At 40.8% G+C, this 18,598-nt stretch overlaps 1 protein-coding gene across 1 annotated transcript in view; it reads right to left on the minus strand.

Moving 5' to 3' along the window:
- Positions 1–9,752: 9,752 nt before the first annotated feature.
- Positions 9,753–18,598, minus strand: part of LOC148478159 (embryonic protein UVS.2-like) — a 45,161-nt gene continuing 36,315 nt past the window's right edge. Inside the window, exon 5 of the mRNA XM_088455861.1 lies at positions 9,753–9,971. Coding sequence (XP_088311987.1) covers positions 9,753–9,971 — 219 coding nt within the window. The remainder of the gene's footprint in view (positions 9,972–18,598) is intronic.

The raw sequence follows: 18,598 nt of genomic DNA on the forward strand, positions 1-18,598 counted from the left end.
GGCTGTGCACAGACAGGCCAACTCATTTTGTAGTTTATCAGTTTTCCTGCCATAAAAAGACCTTTTCAAGTCATGAAGATATGACACTTTTATGCTGCATACACACGGGACAATTTTCCAGAACGATATGAATAACGATATCGTTGAACAAAATATTGTTAATTTTTAGGCAGTGAACAATCGACCAACTATGCGCATTCCCGCATGGACGATATAGATATCTTTCGTTGTCCATGCATGCAGGCCAACTTGGACGATATTGTCAATTTTCCCTGTTCAGAGATGTGGCAGGATGACTCACTGAATGATATCTCTGAATGATATCCTTCAAGTCGTTGGTGGTACAGATCGTACCATGTGTATGCACCTTTAGTCCTGGTTTACATCTAGACAGATCTTGTGTAGAACAAAAGGACAGTCCCTTTTGATCTCAGAGAGGTGGGGGCTGCTGGGGAAAAGGGTGGTTGTGGAACCATATGACCCAGCCACTCACGCTTTCATGGTGTTCACTCTGCAAAGAAGTAGCTAGGTGTGCTCCACATATTCTGTATATGGTGGTCCCCCTCCACACAGAACTCCTAAGACCTCAGAGTCAGATAACTTAGGATTCTTACTTTTTATCACTTTCTTTTGTGGAATATTAAGTAAGATTTAAGTGTCTGGGGATCGCAAGAGCACTATTCTAATACTCTTCGTGCTGGCAGCTTGAGTAAAACCCACATCACAACCACCCCCTGTGTCAGGTTGGCGTATCTGAGAGCAGGCTGGGGCGCAGTGTCATGACAGGTACATACTGTAGAACAAAAATTCAACAATTAGAATATACCAGTAGTTGATGCATTTGTTACAAATGGGAAGGAAGGCCAGAAATAAATAATTTACTAATTAGGGAACAATCTTTATTAATCACTTTTTTTAATGTTTGTTAGTAAATTCCCCTTAGTGGCTGTTTACAATTCAAGTTTGAATCAGACTGATACTGGCCAAGAAAGGTTAAATACCAAAGTAAATGGCCCCATACATATGCCAGCCAATTCCACAATGTGACCAGAACTGCTGATCCATTGATCAGAAAAGCCGATCTGCGGTCATCGATGTTTGCTGATTCGTCTGGAAATTGGGGATCTTTAACACGAACAATTTTACCAATTTGCTAATCCCAATCATATTATGGTCAGGATAAGCAAATCGGGAAAATCAAACATGCTGGATTTTACCTATGCCACGATCCTGGATTCTTGGGCTTGGGCAATTTCCCCAATACATTGTTCATTTATGGGGGCTTTTAGTCAGGATAGACCAGAATATGAATAAGGTTTGATAGCTGCAGAATTTACATCTAATACCCCTTTCACACTGAAAATCCAATTACCGGGTAAGCACTTTTTCCCGATAATTTGCTGAACACTGGGTTTTTTTTTCCTGTGTGAAAGGGTCATCCCGAGACATAATTCCCAGGTCTCCCACCCTGGTTTGTTTGCCTAATACTACTTTCACATTCTGTGTGAGAGCAGTATTAGGAGCCTCCGTTTACAGCTTGTGCTGTACCGTTGTTGAGATCTGCACAATTGCACTGATCCTTTCTAGTGATGCAGCAATTATTAGACCAGACAATCAAGACACGTTTGCATTAATGCCATACTACGAATCTTCCATAAACTATTTAGAAGAAGTGGTACTAACTACTGAACTACTAACTACTCAATTGGGGGAACTTGTGTAAGAAAGGACCTTCTTTGCTTTTGGATTCTGTTGGAGAATTTCGGGAATTTTCTTCTCCTTTCAATGCAGTAGAAACCACCAATTATTTAGACCTAATTCCCCAAGTGGTTGTTGCTGGGATGCATATTTCTACTCAGTGATTTTAGGATTACATTAATTTGCCCCCCCCCTCCCTCATAACAGACTGGCATTTGTAGTGATACAAATCATCCAGGTCCATCAGCTGCCACATGCGTCTCATCTGTGTTTCTTACTAAGATGAGATTATAAAAGCCAGTAAGTTTGCTCTCTCATTGATTTACTTTTCTCTAAGCTTTTAGCCATAACTGTCAGTAGTATGCCTATCTTTATACAGTGGCTTCTTTCTTTTATTGGCTGTGATGAACTTTCTCTTTAAAATTCTTACTTTCACATAGTCTCCTACCATTCTCACTTAGGACCTCATTCAGAGTCTCTCACAAGCGGCCGCTCGCTCGCATCTAGCGTATGCAAATTTTTCAAAGTGACGCCATGGGAAGCGATCACTCTGTGTATGCTGACACCCATTAGCCTATGTTGAGACGCCCACTTGCGCACATCATCTCCAGGAAGTGTATTAAAACATTGGTACATCGAGCACCATCGGTTGCGATCGCAGCGCTTGTGGTTGCCTTACCGTGCCGCAAGCACTGCGAGGATGTCAGTGTAAAAAACAAGCATGTGACTATGTACATAGTACTGTGTACTATGACGCTGCCTGTTAATTATGCACACCTTAAAAATGGCATTGAAACACTCAGGCACGCCTGCGTTCACACCTCCACTCCCCCGTTATTAGTGTCCTGCCCCTGTTACTACCCACAAATGGCCTCTCCTGTCACTCATTTCACTGGGCTGTCTTTGCTGGGTGAGCGGGCTGCGATTGCACAGAGTAGTTTGCACATGCACAGAACGAAGCATGCGCGTTTGCAAACCATCGGGCCGCTTGTGAGAGACTCTGAATGAGGTCCTTAGTCCACTCCATATTAAGACTGACTAACTTGTTCAAAATCACTCCCCATAGGCAAACGCAGGGGGGGTTCCATCTGCTTGGAAACCCCCCTCCCCAGCACATACCATGACCAGAATAGAAATAGTAATATAATAGATTACTAGTGCTGCATGTTCTTCTCAGTATCACAATTGAAATTAGCACAACCTGTGGATCTTTTAACATGTATCAGCCAGTAATAAATAACCTGTGCACCAACTAGAAGATCTGGAAAACATGCACTATTAGAGATGCACTGCTATAGAGCCCAATATGTACATATATGTCCAGGGCAGTGCTAGGTTCTTCTGCTGCTCCTCCAGGCTCCCAGACTTGCTGCAATGCTCTGTAATGGTGCCCACATCTAATATAAATACATTCAGCTCAAGCAGGATGGCCTACTGATGCATCTAATGGCTTCCTGTGATCACTGGGTCCTGTATATGCTGGAATGATTACACATAATACACTTTGTATGACACTTATTAAAGCTGGTGAAGTACTAATTCTGCCCTCTTCATTGACAGGCCACACTCACTCTAAAATTAAGCATTTGGAAACCCCCATCTGGAAATCCTGCATTTACCACTGCTCCCCTGCATTATCCTGCAGTTCAAGCATCGGTGGGGTGGCCCTTCCTGAACAGTAGCTAATTGCAACCCTTGTGATTGCTGAGAAGCAGTAATCTGCAACAGGTCTTTGATCATCTTTAATTTTGAAGGTTTAGGAAGTAGAATCCAGCTTATTTCTGAATACTGATATAATGGTCTGCTTTACTTTTCAGGTTGGCAGACAACTTATATAACCATAAAGCAGTGGGTGAAAGATTCCAGAGGCTTAATCACACTGCAAATACACAATTGTTTTTTTTAATCTGTCACTTTGATTCGCACTTCTGGATTTTGAGTCACTCTTCACTCATGATGTAAGGACTAAGCTCAACCATGCCAAACCATGTTGCCAGAATTTAATCTAATCATAGCAGTCTCTCTGAATGAACGGTGTCCAGGTTACTTCCATCAATAGAACACCACCATCCTATGTTGAAACTGTGCCTTTTAAATCCTGCTGGTCTCAGGGCGACTAACCTCACCCGAGTTCTCTTACCTATAGCATCGATGCCTTTACGTCATTGTGGTAGCCATATGCCACCTGCTTCCCTGAGAACTCACTCTTATACACCCTCTACTCCAAAAAACTGCCTTGACCAAAGTTGCCAGCATTTTTCTCTCCATTTAATCATTACTCTGTTCTCACTGATCTTGACTTCTCCACCAATCAACCACGGTTTTTGCTCTTACCTCATTCTTTGTGACAGTAATTTATTGATTATCTTATCTTTCCAACCAATATTCTCTCCATCTTAACTTCCACTTCTGCTCCACTTTCCTGTAGGGGATCCTCTCAAGCCTCTGTCTTCTGTGCCCTACTCCTCTTACATTACACCTCCTTGCTTTTGGTGACCTTATCTGCTCCACTGGTTTGTAGCTCCAAATTTATGCTGATAGTAATCAACTTTACCTGTTCTATAATGACCCCACCCTTTCCTCCTTTCTCATACTGTATTTTAGCTGTCTTTCCTCCATTTCATCATGGATATCTCAAAACTTTCTCAAGCTTAATACTGTATATATAATTTTTTTAGTTTCCATGATTCTCATATCTTTAGCCTTCCATCTTTATGGACAATACTACCATCTATTCAGGTTTCAAGACCACTGCCTGGGAGTCACTATTGACTCCTCAATCCCATTCACCCCTTCATCCATTCCTGTTGGTTCCATCTCTAGAACATCACCAGGATTATACCATCCTCTCGCATGATGCTATCAAAACACTCATCCATGGTATTTATGGTCTGTTGCCTAAACTATTGCAACTTTCTTCTGTCTGTTTTCTCCTTTACCAGATTTTTTTTTTCTCTTCAGTAACTCCTTAATGTTATTGTTAAATGGATCTATGTTTTATACCACATCTATCACCATCTACGAGCTTTCTCACTGCAAAATCTGCATATGTATCATCCATAGGGTTCAATTTTGCAGTCAGAAAGCCCATTGATGTTTATTGATTTAGATCTTTTCTAATTCTACCTTTAGTCAAATTTACTTTCTAACTGCAATGTGCCATGCCGGGCAACTGACCCTCCAGGTTCAGTGCTTGCGCCAAGTGTCCTTTTCACCCAAAAATGTGTCACAAATGGATGTTAAAAAAAGCTTCATAAGACTGCACTGATGAGCTTTATATTAGACACTTGTATTTCTGTGTGTGAACCAATGTGTACGGTATTGTTAACACTTCAGAAAGGGATTGTGATCCCTGGGAGTATGAGGGTGAAGACTGGGAGGTGACCTACAATGATTGCAAAAAGGGTCCATTTCATAGGTGTGTTATGGGAGTGTCACAGGTGTCTGGGAACACTTCTGTATTCCCCAATCACATACTGTACACAGCTTCAGAGGCCCAGCACCACACTAACCCATTGCTTAATCCCTCTATATACACTGAATACTTATCATTATGCAATAAATACATTTTACAAACATACATACAACACAACTTTATTGGAATGTACTGTACACTATATTATTTACACTTGCTATTATCTAAGAACTAATATAATATATACAGAGCAAGATAGAGATACAGAATAAAGGTAACAATCTGATTCTAAAACATATATATATTTTTTTCATTCCAGTTCCCATTCCAACCATCAGAGGAGGATCAGATAGATTTGCTTTATCCCATGCAGAAGGTGATTATGCTGCAAATATAACTACAGCTGTGATGTTGGTTCATTTCCACAATTACTGATTTCTCACACTGCTAAATTCTTAGTATTTCTATATTCTCATATTCTTCATCTATATTAATTTATTTTACTGTAGTGAGAGAGAAATAAATATTTGAAGATAACATGACAAATAGAGTCTATAACACAATCTTTACCAACATTTGTGATTAGCATGTTGATATCAGTATGTCGACATGGTTGAGTTGAACGTTATGTTTACACAATGTCAACATTGTCAGAATATCAGCATGACGACATTTTGTAAATATCAGCCCTAACCCTATTCTAACCGCAGCCTGACCTTAATCCTAACATGATCTGTCCATATTCACAATGCTCACATTATATTGATGTTAACATTTTGAATGTCAACATAACATCCATGCTGATACTCTGTGTACATTCAGACCATGTCAACATTCTGGTGTCGGCACTCTGACTACATACTTTACTAACTGTATACTAGGGGTGTGCACCGGCCACTTTTCGTGTTTTGTGATCTGGATCTTTCTTCGTGTTTTGGATCTGGATTGGTTTTGCCAAAACCACCCTTCCGTGTTTTGGGTTCTGGGTTTTGTGTTTTGGATCTGTATTTTTTTGAAAAAAGCATAAAAACAGCTAACATCACAGAATTTGTGGGTTTTTCTGCTCCTATGCTATTATTAACCTCAATAACCTTCATTTCCACTCATTTCCAGTCTATTCTGAACACCTCACACCTTACAATACTGTTTTTATGGCCAAAAGGTTGCACCGAGGTAGCTGGATGACTATGCTAAGCGACACGAGTGGGCGGCACAAACACGTGGCCCATCTAGGAGTGACACTGCAGTGGCAGACAGGATGGCAGTTTGAAAAACTAGGCCCCAAACAGTACATAATGCAAAGAAAAAAAAGAGGTGCAAGATGGAATTGTCCTTGGGACCTCCCACCCACCCTTATGTTGTATAGAGGACATGCACACTTAACAAACCAATCATTTCAGCGCCAGGGTCTGCCACATGACTGTGGCTGAAATGATTGGTTCGTTTGGGCCCCCACAAAATAAGCTGGCAATTAATCTGTCCCTGCACAAACTGGCTCTACGGAGGCAAGATGTCGTCCTCATCCTCCTCATCCACCGATTCCTTGGATACAACAGGACAACGGGATTTAGGTGTCCCTGGACTGCTTACGGTCTTAGCCAAAGTTTCTGAACTTGACTAACTTTTTATGAACGCGCTGCAGGTGCCGTATAAGGGAGGATGTTCCTAGGTGGTTAATGTCCCTACCCCTACTTATTTCACCTTTACATATGGTACATATGGCAAGACAGTTGTTGTCCGGATTTGGATAGAAATATTGCCAGACCAAAGAGGTGGAATGTTTGGTCTTCTGCCCAGGCATGACCGTGATGGGCTTTTTCATCCCACGGACAACAACTGTCTCCCCGGAGCCTGATTTAAACAAACCACATCACCATCAGAATCCTCCTCGCCAACTTCCTCCTCAGCGCCAGCTACACCAGTATCCTCATCCTGTTGTACTTCAACAGTGACATCTTCAATTTGCATATCAGCAAGTGCACTGTGGGTGCTCCTTTCAGCACTTGCAGGGGGCGTGCAAATGGTGGAAAGAGCCACCTCTTCCCATCCAGTGCTGGGAAGGTCAGGCATCACAACCACCACCACACTTGGACTCTCCTTGGGGATTTGTGATATCTTCTTAGAACGCACAGTTCTTCGCTGTGCTTTTGCCAGCTTAACTCGTTTGATTTTTTTAGAGGGAGGAGGGCTTCCATCGTCAAGTGAAGCTGAACCACTAGTCATGAACATAGGGAAAGACCTTAGCCATTCCTTGCCACTCCGTGTCGTAAATGGCATATTGGCAAGTTTATGTTTCTCTTCAGATGATTTAAATGTTTTTTTCAAGGTCATTTTCCTGAACTTTGTCATTTGGGATTGTATGTGCCCTCTACTATGACATTGGGCATCGGCCTTGGCAGACGACGTTGATGGCATGTTATCGTCTATGTCATGACTAGTGGCAGCAGCTTCAGCACTAGGAGGAAGTGGTTCTTGATTTTTCCCTATTTTATTTTTATCGGAGAAAGTTTGGTCCTCCATTTATGTTATATTGATATATACGTGCGGCTAAGGCGCACACAAACACAGAAAATAATTTTTTATTTTTGATGGAGACTAGTGCACTTTGTGGGTTACACCACCCTTTATGAAATGAACCAGCCGGCCCTTTACTTATGGGACACAGGCGCACGCTTGGCGCTGCTCCTTTGTTGATGCACGTGCAGCTACAGCCCACACAATTCACAAACACAGAAAATATTTTTTTATTTTGTTTGGAGTGCCCTTTGGGGGTTACAGCACCCTTTAGCGGTCAATCCAGCTGGCTCTTTATTTATGGGACACAGGCGCACGCTTGGCACTACTTTGTTTATGCACGTGCGGCTACTGCGCACACAATTCACAAACACAGAAAATATTTTTTTTTATTTGGTTTGGAGTGTACTTTGGGGGTTACAGCACCCTATAACGGTCAATCCAGCCGGCCCTTTATTTATGGGACACAGGCGCACGCTTGGCACTACTTTGTTGATGCACGTGCGGCTACTGCGCACACAATTCACAAACACAGAAAATATTTTTTTATTTTGTTTGGAGTGCCCTTTGGGGGTTAAAGCACCCTTTAATGGACAAGCCAGCCGGCCTTTTACTTATGGGACACAGGCGCACGCTTGGCGCTGCTCCTTCATTGATGCACGTGCAGCCATAGTGCACACAATTCACAAACACAGAAATTTTTTTTTTATTTTGTTTGGAGTGCCCTTTGGGGGTTACAGCACCCTTTAGCGGTCAATCCAGCCGGCCCTTTATTTATGGGACACAGGCGCACGCTTGGCACTACTTTGTTGATGCACGTGCGGCTACTGCGCACACAATTCACAAACACAGAAAATATTTTTTTATTTTGTTTGGAGTGTACTTTGGGGGTTACAGCACCCTTTAACAGACAAGCCAGCCGGCCCTTTACTTATGGGACACAGGCGCACGCTTGGCGCTGCTCCTTTGTTGATGCACATGCAGCCACAGTGCACACAATTCACAAACACAGAAAAAATATTTTTTTTTTTAGCACTTGGGGGGAGCACCCCTTATGGACAGAGCACCCCCTGGACAACACTACAGCACCCCTTTAGGACTGGGACACTGCACAGGACTTTGGAGTGGACACAGCCCCTATGGACAACTGACTGCACAACACAGTCCAGCCAGCCCCTATGGACTTTGAAGTAGTGGGCACAGCACAGCACAGCACTGCACTGCACTACACTACACAGCCCAGCCAGGTCTAACTCCCACCCTCCCTCTTCACTGTCCACAGCCGAGTGAGAAAATGGCGCAGACGCGGGTACCTTATATAGGATCCAAAACCCGCGAGACCCGGAAGGCGGGATGATGACGTTTTGCCTCGATTTCAGATCCGAGTCAGGCGGGAAAGTCGAGCCTGACTCGGATCAGCCTCGGATCGGGGGGGTTCGGATTTCAGAAATCCGAACCCGCTCACCCCTACTGTATACCAAATATATACGGGGCACTTACAAAATATAAAGGCTAAATCAGCTCTCTGTTGAGGTCTCCCAGCATTTTAAATGAAAATCAGTTCTGGACGGATTCCCTCCTGTGGTCCGGTCCCCAGCCATATAGACATAATGTATTTTATCACTGGGGGTATGGGGGAGGTATTGCCATGGGGTCATCTATTGCAACTAGGTTATCTATTGCCGTGTAATGAGGGTATAATGTGGCAATGGCATAAACACCTGTTAATATTTTTTTTTCTAAAATATTTTTTTTATATATTTTAAAAATATTTCCCAGACTAATCAGCATAATCTTACATCTATACTCCTTCTAAAGTTTATTCCCACTATCACCAAGCTCCTCATATACTGATGGAAGGAGGATGTGCTTAATGATACATAAGTCTGGATAATGGCATGTATGGTTATCATGTACTCATACAAATGGGGGGATCAGGGATGTTGGCAGCATCTACAGTCATCTACAGCCAGAATGTGAGCATAGGAGACCCCTCGGTACAACAGAACTATATATTGTGTGTAATATACATCTCTAAGTGACCTGTTCATACTGTACATCAGTATAATACATATTAAACAAAGAAAAAACTTGTACCATCCAGAAATAAATAAATAGGATAGTATTACTCACTGAAGGTGTATAATGCCTGAAATCCTTTCAGCTCATCGCTGTCATCACTATAAAATGTCAGTAATAGGGAATTCCTAGTGGTAATTATGGGAGGGATAATGGAATCACCACAGAAATGACCATACCGCTGAAAGTCATCTTCCACCACCAAGTAATCAAATCCACAGTAATTTACCTTCTCAAGGTGAAAATCATTTACAGTCAGTGATATCTGTATAATCAAATTCTGATTAAATAGACATAGCAGAATGCAGACAAGACACAATAATCATAGCCATTTAGCATACTACTCACAATGATGAAATTATTAAACTGAATTCATAGATGTTCATAAATACATACATACATACACATTTGTATGTATTTATGTATGTATATTGTGTGTGTGTGCGTGCGTGCGTGTATGTGCATTAGAGATAAATGATATATAAACCACAACAACCTCCTAAACAAGACGATGGATGACAAATCACTTTACATGACCAGTAATGCATCAGCGGATACTTTCCCGCATAATAAGATTGCTAACTACACAACAAAACTTGCAAAGTCGATACACTTAATGGTGAATGGGAGGTAACTATTACAGAAATACAATAATCACACACTTGGAACACTTTGGATATACACGATTGTGTAATGCAAATAACAAACTGGGTTGACCCGGATGCAGATGTCATGAAGGTGTGCATTAAACTCAGTTATTATGAAACAATCGCTGCGCTACTCGGCGTAATCAATGCAGAAATTGAGTGACATAAACTGGAGGACGGTTTAAAACTGGTACAAACCGCTTGAACGCATTGTATCCTTTGACAGTAAGCCATTGTACCAGCTCACAGCCAGCACTAGAATACTGGGTTTTCAAACTAAAATTAAGTATTTAAAGTCGAGATCAAAGGTGGACAATATACGTTGTACGTGTACACAAACATTATCGAACACCAGAGGGTCGGTGAAAGTTATGTACCATTGCTACGTGCCATTGAAATTAAGGGTCATAACAACGATATGGTCATAATTCAATATGAGAAGCCTGATTATGTACCTTTGAGATAAAGTGACCAGAATGAGAACATAGCATTTTAGTTTGGGAAAACAATCATAAAACTACACTTTAGACTTTGCAAAAACAATTTTTATTAATCAGGCAGAATGGTTGCTGTTAAAAAAAAATTATGGTGATCCGGCGCTTTACGCGCAATATTATAAAACACCAGCCGGTAATGGTTTACTTGGTTTTCACGGCAGCGCTTACATGTACAGCTGCAGTTTAGGCTGTATTTTTTGAAGCCTGTTCAGAAAAGTGGTACCACTTTTTCAGAGAGGTCTAGACTTGGCTAAAGCGCATGTTATATCGCAAAAGATGTTATCGGACTAGCCACAGTGGCCATTGTGAATAAAATACATGAGGCAAACCAATCCACTCAAGATGGTTCAGGAATAATATATACAAGAAAAGGTGTGCCTAAAAGAAAACGGAAGCACATGATAGCGCTTCTGCCTTGGGGCCTACCCTTTTTAAATAAAAAAACGGAGATGACGCAACTAAAAGAAGGAGAAAACCAAAGCGCGGGATTTGTGATATTTTTTAAACATGTCTTTCATACACGCCGAGTCCGTTGAATGGACAAATATAAGGCTGGATCTTTTTGGCATGCCCCCGACACAAACTAGCATAGAGAAAAGCCTATACGTCGAAGTCGTACCTTTAGCAGCGTTATCAGACACAGTGCTGCTTATATTTTATATAGCGGCCAGCGGCGAGCACTACTACGATTTGAACAACATATTGCTGTATGTGATGTGCAATATCGTACAGGCCGATAACCCAAGGGGCTCGGGTCACCCTTATTAATTACCCCATAGCAACTTTATTCAGCCAGGTGGATGTTTCTTTGGGTGACAGGCTCATATCTCAATCCAATAACCTATATGCCTACCGAGCGTGCATTGAGACTATATTGAGTTATAGCTCTGATGCTTTGTCAACAAAACACAACACAGGCTTATTTTACAAAGATGTGGCTGGAGAACATAACAGGGCGCTGGACGGCACAAATATAGGCTTCACATAACGTGCAAGAGCAACCGCGCAGAGTTGCTCGGTTGAATTACTAGGAACGCTGCACTGTGACCTTTTTCACCAACAAAAACTAATTTTAAACACTGTTGATCTAAAGATTAAACTCACCAGAAACAGACTAATTCTGCTTAATGTCAGCGGAAGCTGACCCCTTTAAAATACAGATCGTTGCAGCATCCATGTTTGTGAAAATAGTGCAGGTCTTATCAGCTATGCGGAATAGGCACGCGCAAGCCCTACTAAATGGCAACACAAAATATGCAATTGACCGTGTCGGAATGAAAATCTACAGCATACCTGCAGGCAGTAGAGTGTTTAATTTAGAAAATCTATTTTTAGGTCAAGTGCCAAAAGCAGTCATAGCTGCGTTTGTGGACAATGAAGCATTTTCAGGAGCCCTTGATCGGACCCCTTTTGTTTTGAACATGAAAATGTGAGCTTTGTATCCCTTTTATCTGGATGGAACACTGCAACTGGCAAAACCATTTCAACCTGACTTTGAACACGGTAATGCTGTAAGAGAGTATATGTCGCTCATACAGATCACAAATGAACAGAAATCAGATGCCGGTATACTGATTGACCGACCACGACAGCTACACGCTATTTGATTTTGATCTGTCGCCAGAGCAGGAGTGCGGGGAACACCTTTCGCTGGTAAGAAGTGGCAATCTACGTGTCGAATTCCGCTTTGCAGAAGCATTGGATCGGACAGTCAATGTGCTCATTTACGCTCTATTTGATATCATTGAGATTAATCAAAGGCGCAATGTGCTGTACGATTACCTATAAGTGAAGTAATCTATTTTACTATTTTATCGATTTTTTTTTAACGATCATCATTTTGTGATAAATAATGAACACTCTACAGATAAATTGCATTCTGTATGCAGAGCCAAGCACACACCAATATTTTAAAGGAACCTATGCATGTGATATGTTGCCTACCGATAAACTGACACATTACCCCTGCGCGTTTGTAATCAATACGCATAGTAGCAGACAGCCTGGCAAACACTGGTTGGCCATTTATTTTAATGAAGCAGGGGTTTGTTACTTCTTTAATTCTTACGGACTCTCACCGGACAGTGCCATTTTCCCAAAGAATATCATACATTTTGTACATTTTAATTCAAAAAGCATTTGTCACCAAAACTGCCAATTACAAGACTTTTCAAGCAATGTATGTGGTCAATATTGTATTTACTTTATATTTTTGATGTGTAAAAACAACAAATATGAGGAAATTCTGTCCCGATTTAGTAGTGATACAAATTGTAATGACCGATTAGTTGCAAAGTCGTCTGCCGAAAAGTAATTGTTTGAGATGTTATACAGATAAATGTATACAGAAATGTGTAACTTCTAATCATCCCTGTATTCGAAAAAAATGTTCAACCATGTTTCATAACTATAATCCACAATGGTTTTAAACTTTGTTGTGTGATCGTGAGCTTCTTCCAAAAACGCTGATTAGAAACAAAGAACAAAACAGGACATTCTAGATCATAAACATTTTATTGTAACATAAAAAGTATATTTACAGATACAACATCATTGCAATATTATTACAATTGTAATCAGCATGTTTGAAGTATTTTATATACAATGTTTCATAACTATAACACCATTTTTAAACTTTATTACAATACTGATGCTTAAACAATATACAATAGAAATAGGTTATAGACTCAAATACAGGGAATCCTAAAACAATTCTACATTTCTTTTCCTAGGCATTAAGTAACCGTGAGTCATTGTTAACCCTGGGGTGCTTAAAACTTTTAAGTGTTTTTTGTAGCGACGCTGGAGTTGATAAATAGCCATCACCATTGATATGTTTCTGCATTTAAACGGTCTAGGTACATCCTATTTCATGCATTGCTGCCTACAGTGGATGGTACAGTATATTTAATTCAGCTGTAGCTTGCATGATCTCAGTCCAGCCATTCGGCATTTTATGGCTCAACACGCTATGGCTTTACGTGATGTTTCTTATTAAATCCAGCATGTTGGAGCCCTGTACAGCATTGCCTTTATACAGAAACTCCCCTTTAGCATTCTAGTTTGTGATGTGTTCAGACCTGGTCATTTTACGTAAAAGTATTTCACAGTTCTTCCTATACTGGTCATTAACACCGCCCAAAACTTCATGATAAACAGCGTCAGAACCGTCTGACTGACCAGAGTTAGTTGTTTGAAGAACAGTTGGCGTTTCTTGTGTTAAGAGTTAAAGTTGACCTTTCTCTATCAGACTGCTTACTCAACACCAGATATTTCTGCAATGCAGCTGTGTAACGCTTAGCCTTATCATATTCCGATAAATCATTATTCTGTGGTATGTTTATGATCTCTACATCTAGACCTTGCGTGGCTGTTTTATGTATATCATCGTTGCCCAGTTTGTTGTGTAAACGTTCTATCTGCTGCTGAGGCACCAGATACATTTTCTCAGCATATTTTATCAATGATTAGTCACAGTCCCATTATTAACAGTATAGCAAAACCAAGCAACAAGCCAATAAAGCCGCTGGACTGTTTCACCAATCGCTTCTTTTTTCCAATGGTGCATTTCTTATTACAAAGTGATTTTATAAGGTTACGCTTTTTAAGGTAATTCAATTGTCATTGTGACAACAGTATTTTTCCATTTAGCGTGTTGAGGGCAATCTCACAAATGGCTGTCACCAAATTGTTTGAAGCCGTGGATAAAATAGCGTTTCTTTGAGTCGGTGGCGCCTTTATTAATGCCTTTAAAAGCACCCAATTATGGCGTAAACCTGCCGACATGCTTGCTGTTGATAGTGCTAAGGTGAATGACAAAGTTGTAGAATTACTGCTTTTTAGAAGTATGCCTTTTAAGGACATATGCGACTGGTGTATCTGGCAGGAATAAACCGCTTAGTAAACTATACTCATCAAATGTATTGTTTCTTAAATCAATCAGTAAATAACCATAAAGGGGCGCTGGTTGCATCTTCAAAAGACTCTCTAAAAATGACCTTGATTTACAGAGATACATCTGCCTAGCCAGCATTGTCACTTGCATTTTATCCCTAGGGATTTTGAAAAGGACCATATATTTTGTATTTAAATGTATAGTTCTGCTCTTTTTACCCTGACAAAACACATTTTGCACAAGGTACATGATGCTGAGATTTCTATGGTGTACATACTTTGTGAAAGCTTTCTCAATCTCTGAATTATTACTAGCTGACTCCATCAGATCATCAACCACTGCTAAATTAAGCCTATCAGGGGGAAAAAGTTGGTCATCATTAAGTCTCCAGTAGACCCTCTATAGAATGCATACCGGGGTAATCACGCAGCAGATGATCGTACATAGATTGCCAGCAAGCGTAAAACCAAGCCTTATTATCTGGAACATGCAAGAGGTGCGTAGCGGAATTTTGCAGCAGCATTTTCACAGAATAACTTTTCCCCGAATTGGAGGGGCCTGCTAAAATACATGAAAAAGGATGTTGCGGCCTGATATCCATCTTAATACTCAAATGGAAGCATTGTGTAGTTATCTGTAAGCCTCCGTTTAGTGTAAATGCACTTTTGCATTTTCTGCAGTACGTGCGTTTCAATCTGCTAATACCTTTTTAAAGCGCACTATACCGGGCTGGCAAGTCATAATTTTTTTCTGATCCTCGCCTTAGGGGTTTAAAGGATAATCTAAGACCAGTTCTTTCAGGCTGTCAAAGTTGACATGTTGCGCATTATCAACGTTGAGTGTGATTTCTTTAACTTTTAAACTGGTCTTTCCCTTTACTTAATCGATATCCTTATGACTTGGGGCCCACTGAGACAAACTGTTATATGCACACCCACTGGAATTTCGCTAGTCAGTTCACCTAGATAATCACCCAATGGTGGATTCCAATCACCGGGCCTGCTGACAAAAATGAGTCTGTATCATGGTAAAGACTACGCTCTTGCAATCTATCCAGTAGATTGTACAGTTCAAAACAGGCATATGTGGTCGTTATTGCTGCTATAAAAATATTACAATTATGTGATTTTGTGTAATGATCTTTGGTGTATTTCCAATTTACCATCACCATATCATCATCTATAAAGTCTTAAGCAGACACCCCATAGTGGGGTAAACCCGCGTATTCAAAAAGTTTGACAGGGTCAGATACTAGGGCTGTATTGGGTAAGTTACCTTGTTGCCCAAATATACCCCATAAACTATTAAGAAATAACTTCAAGATTTGTCTTTTTAGCTGGATTGATTTCATTTGATCGAGTCGTAAAGACACCCTTTCATTTTTTAGATAGGCATCAATATATATTTGGCATTTCTCAGTCTGTACACAATTCGGAATAGCTGGACACCTCTTGTTTGTCCCTCAGATGTAATTTAATGTACCCTGAAAACAATTTGCCAGATTGGTTATCAAAATGTCACACCTCCATAGATTTTCCACACTTTGTAACCCTTGTCAACGGCTGAATTTAACTCTATGGTGTACCACGTGCCAATGAGGGTGCGTTCCTCCCCCTCCCCCGCGGCGGGTACACTTTTTTACTTTAGCAATACCTAAATATGTTGTAATATCGTCAATCTCTATAAATGATCCTGGGATGTTTTACAGGATACGATTTTTATTTTGTTGACAAAAGGGTACAGACTGGTAAAATCATAGTAGTGTATGCTCTGACCCTGCTGTGTTCTGTGATAGTTTTATGGAATTTGTACGACCTCCGTAAAGCGTTGCTCGCGAGTCTAAGGGTTTGGGTAAATCTTTACCCTTGAAGTCCTTATGTCTATGCCTTCTGTATGCACTATGTACATTAGCCACTGAATGGCTGGTGTTGAGTAATGCTTCTGAGTCTTCTGATAGTTATCACCCGGTACAAGCACCAACATGTTTTCCTCTAAAAATTAGCATTGGAACATAGCCATGCAAACCGATGCTCAGTTGAAAGTGGTCGACATGCCTCTTAACAATGACCGGCCCCTTTTTATTTTGTATGACAATTTCCTGTTCTGTCATTGATATAACAGCATCTTGGAATGCCTTACAAGCCCTTTGTAATATTATTACATCCTCCTTGAAATAACATTTAAGTTCCTCCTGGAAGTTAAATGGCTCATGCTTGTGTTTGTCTCATACCACTCTTTGAATTCCACCTTCTCTGATTCCATCATTTATTGCATGCCAAAATGCTGAATAGCCGGCATGGCGCCAATATAATCTTGGTTAGCTGCGGCGTTAAAAAAAAAAAAAAAAAATGCGGGAAATTGCCTTTTGAACCCTCAAAACCCATAGCTTTAGAAAAACGAGGTGCATGGGCAAAAAATTTAAAGTCAATCTTTAAATCAGTCGCCATTATGCATATCCATTTAATGCCTTGTGCCAGCACATGGGTTTTAAATTTCTCCTTAATCAGCTGGTGCATTACAAAGTATGCATCATAATGCCCGGCATTATGGGCTATGAATGTGTACCCCTCAAATTTTGGTCTCATGAATGTTTTTACAAAATCTTCGATACAAGCAATTACCCTGAAACGCCCAGGATTTCTCATCCGCTGGTGTTAACACATAATAGCAATTAGTTATGTGTACACCCGTCTCTTGCATGCATTTGAAATCATAAATTTATTTTTTAGTAGGTTCCACAGGTTTAATGTTTTGTAAATGACACAAATGGCCCACAAAACTGTCAACACACACCTTGCAAAAGGGACATACACTCACACTTGTGATTGGGGTTGGTGTACAAACCGCATTGATCACAAAACATTTCTTTCAAGAGACAGCATTTGAGAGACAATGCTAGAGACTTGTATCTCTCTAAACACAGTTGACCTGCAAAACACTCCACACACAGTACATGTTAGCGCTGCCTGACCTGTATCAACACAATCCTTTCTGAGGCAGGCATGATTATTTCTGTGGTGGTTTGCTGTGTGGCAAAACATGAAGAAGAAACGGGCACCTACAAATGCTTTGCTATCTAATATACCATAGTAGTGGTCATCATGCCATAAGACAAACAGTATATTGTCTTTGTATTGACAGTCTGTGCAAAAGGAACACCAATCCACATTGCTGTTGTATAGAATTTTAATTGATACTTTTTAAGCTTGCTTTATCAAGGGGGAAATTCAAAGCTTTATGAAGCTCGAGAGCCCTCTCTTGTATCACGAGGTTTGTGTTACGATCCTCTAGCAAATGCTAGGACCGAGATGGAGGTATTGGAGATACATGGCACATAGAAGAACAGTCACAAGCAGAATATTAGAATAATGGCAGTTTACTTAATAAATGATATGGTGGACCAGGAGGGCCAGTACAAACACAACATGTCCATGATGTAATAAGGAGTTGAAACAATAGGACAGTTAATAGAATATACTGTAGACATACAGTCCAAACTAAAATTGTTAAATGGCCAGGAGGCCTAGTTGACAGTGATGCTTGAAATGTGGTGTAGAAGCAGGATTGCTGGATGGCCTGGAGGGCCTAGTAGACAGCGATGCTTGAAACGTGCTATTGAAGCAGGGTAGCTGTATGGCCTGGAGGGCACTGCAGACAGCGATGCTTGAACCCAGGGTACTTGGGTCACTTAGAAGCCGGTGAGCAGAATACATGCAGCATGTACAAATTACAGCTGGAAGTCTGGATGCACAGAAAGCAGGTTGCATAACCAAAAGTTCCACTTGAAAACTCTATAGCCAACAGGGTGGCAACAGTCCAGGAAGTTCAAATAGGATTAGCTGCCAATCAGGCA

The sequence above is a fragment of the Taudactylus pleione genome, unplaced genomic scaffold (genome assembly GCF_031769625.1).
Source record: "Taudactylus pleione unplaced genomic scaffold, aTauple2 ptg000674l, whole genome shotgun sequence".
Lineage (NCBI taxonomy): Eukaryota > Metazoa > Chordata > Amphibia > Anura > Myobatrachidae > Taudactylus > Taudactylus pleione.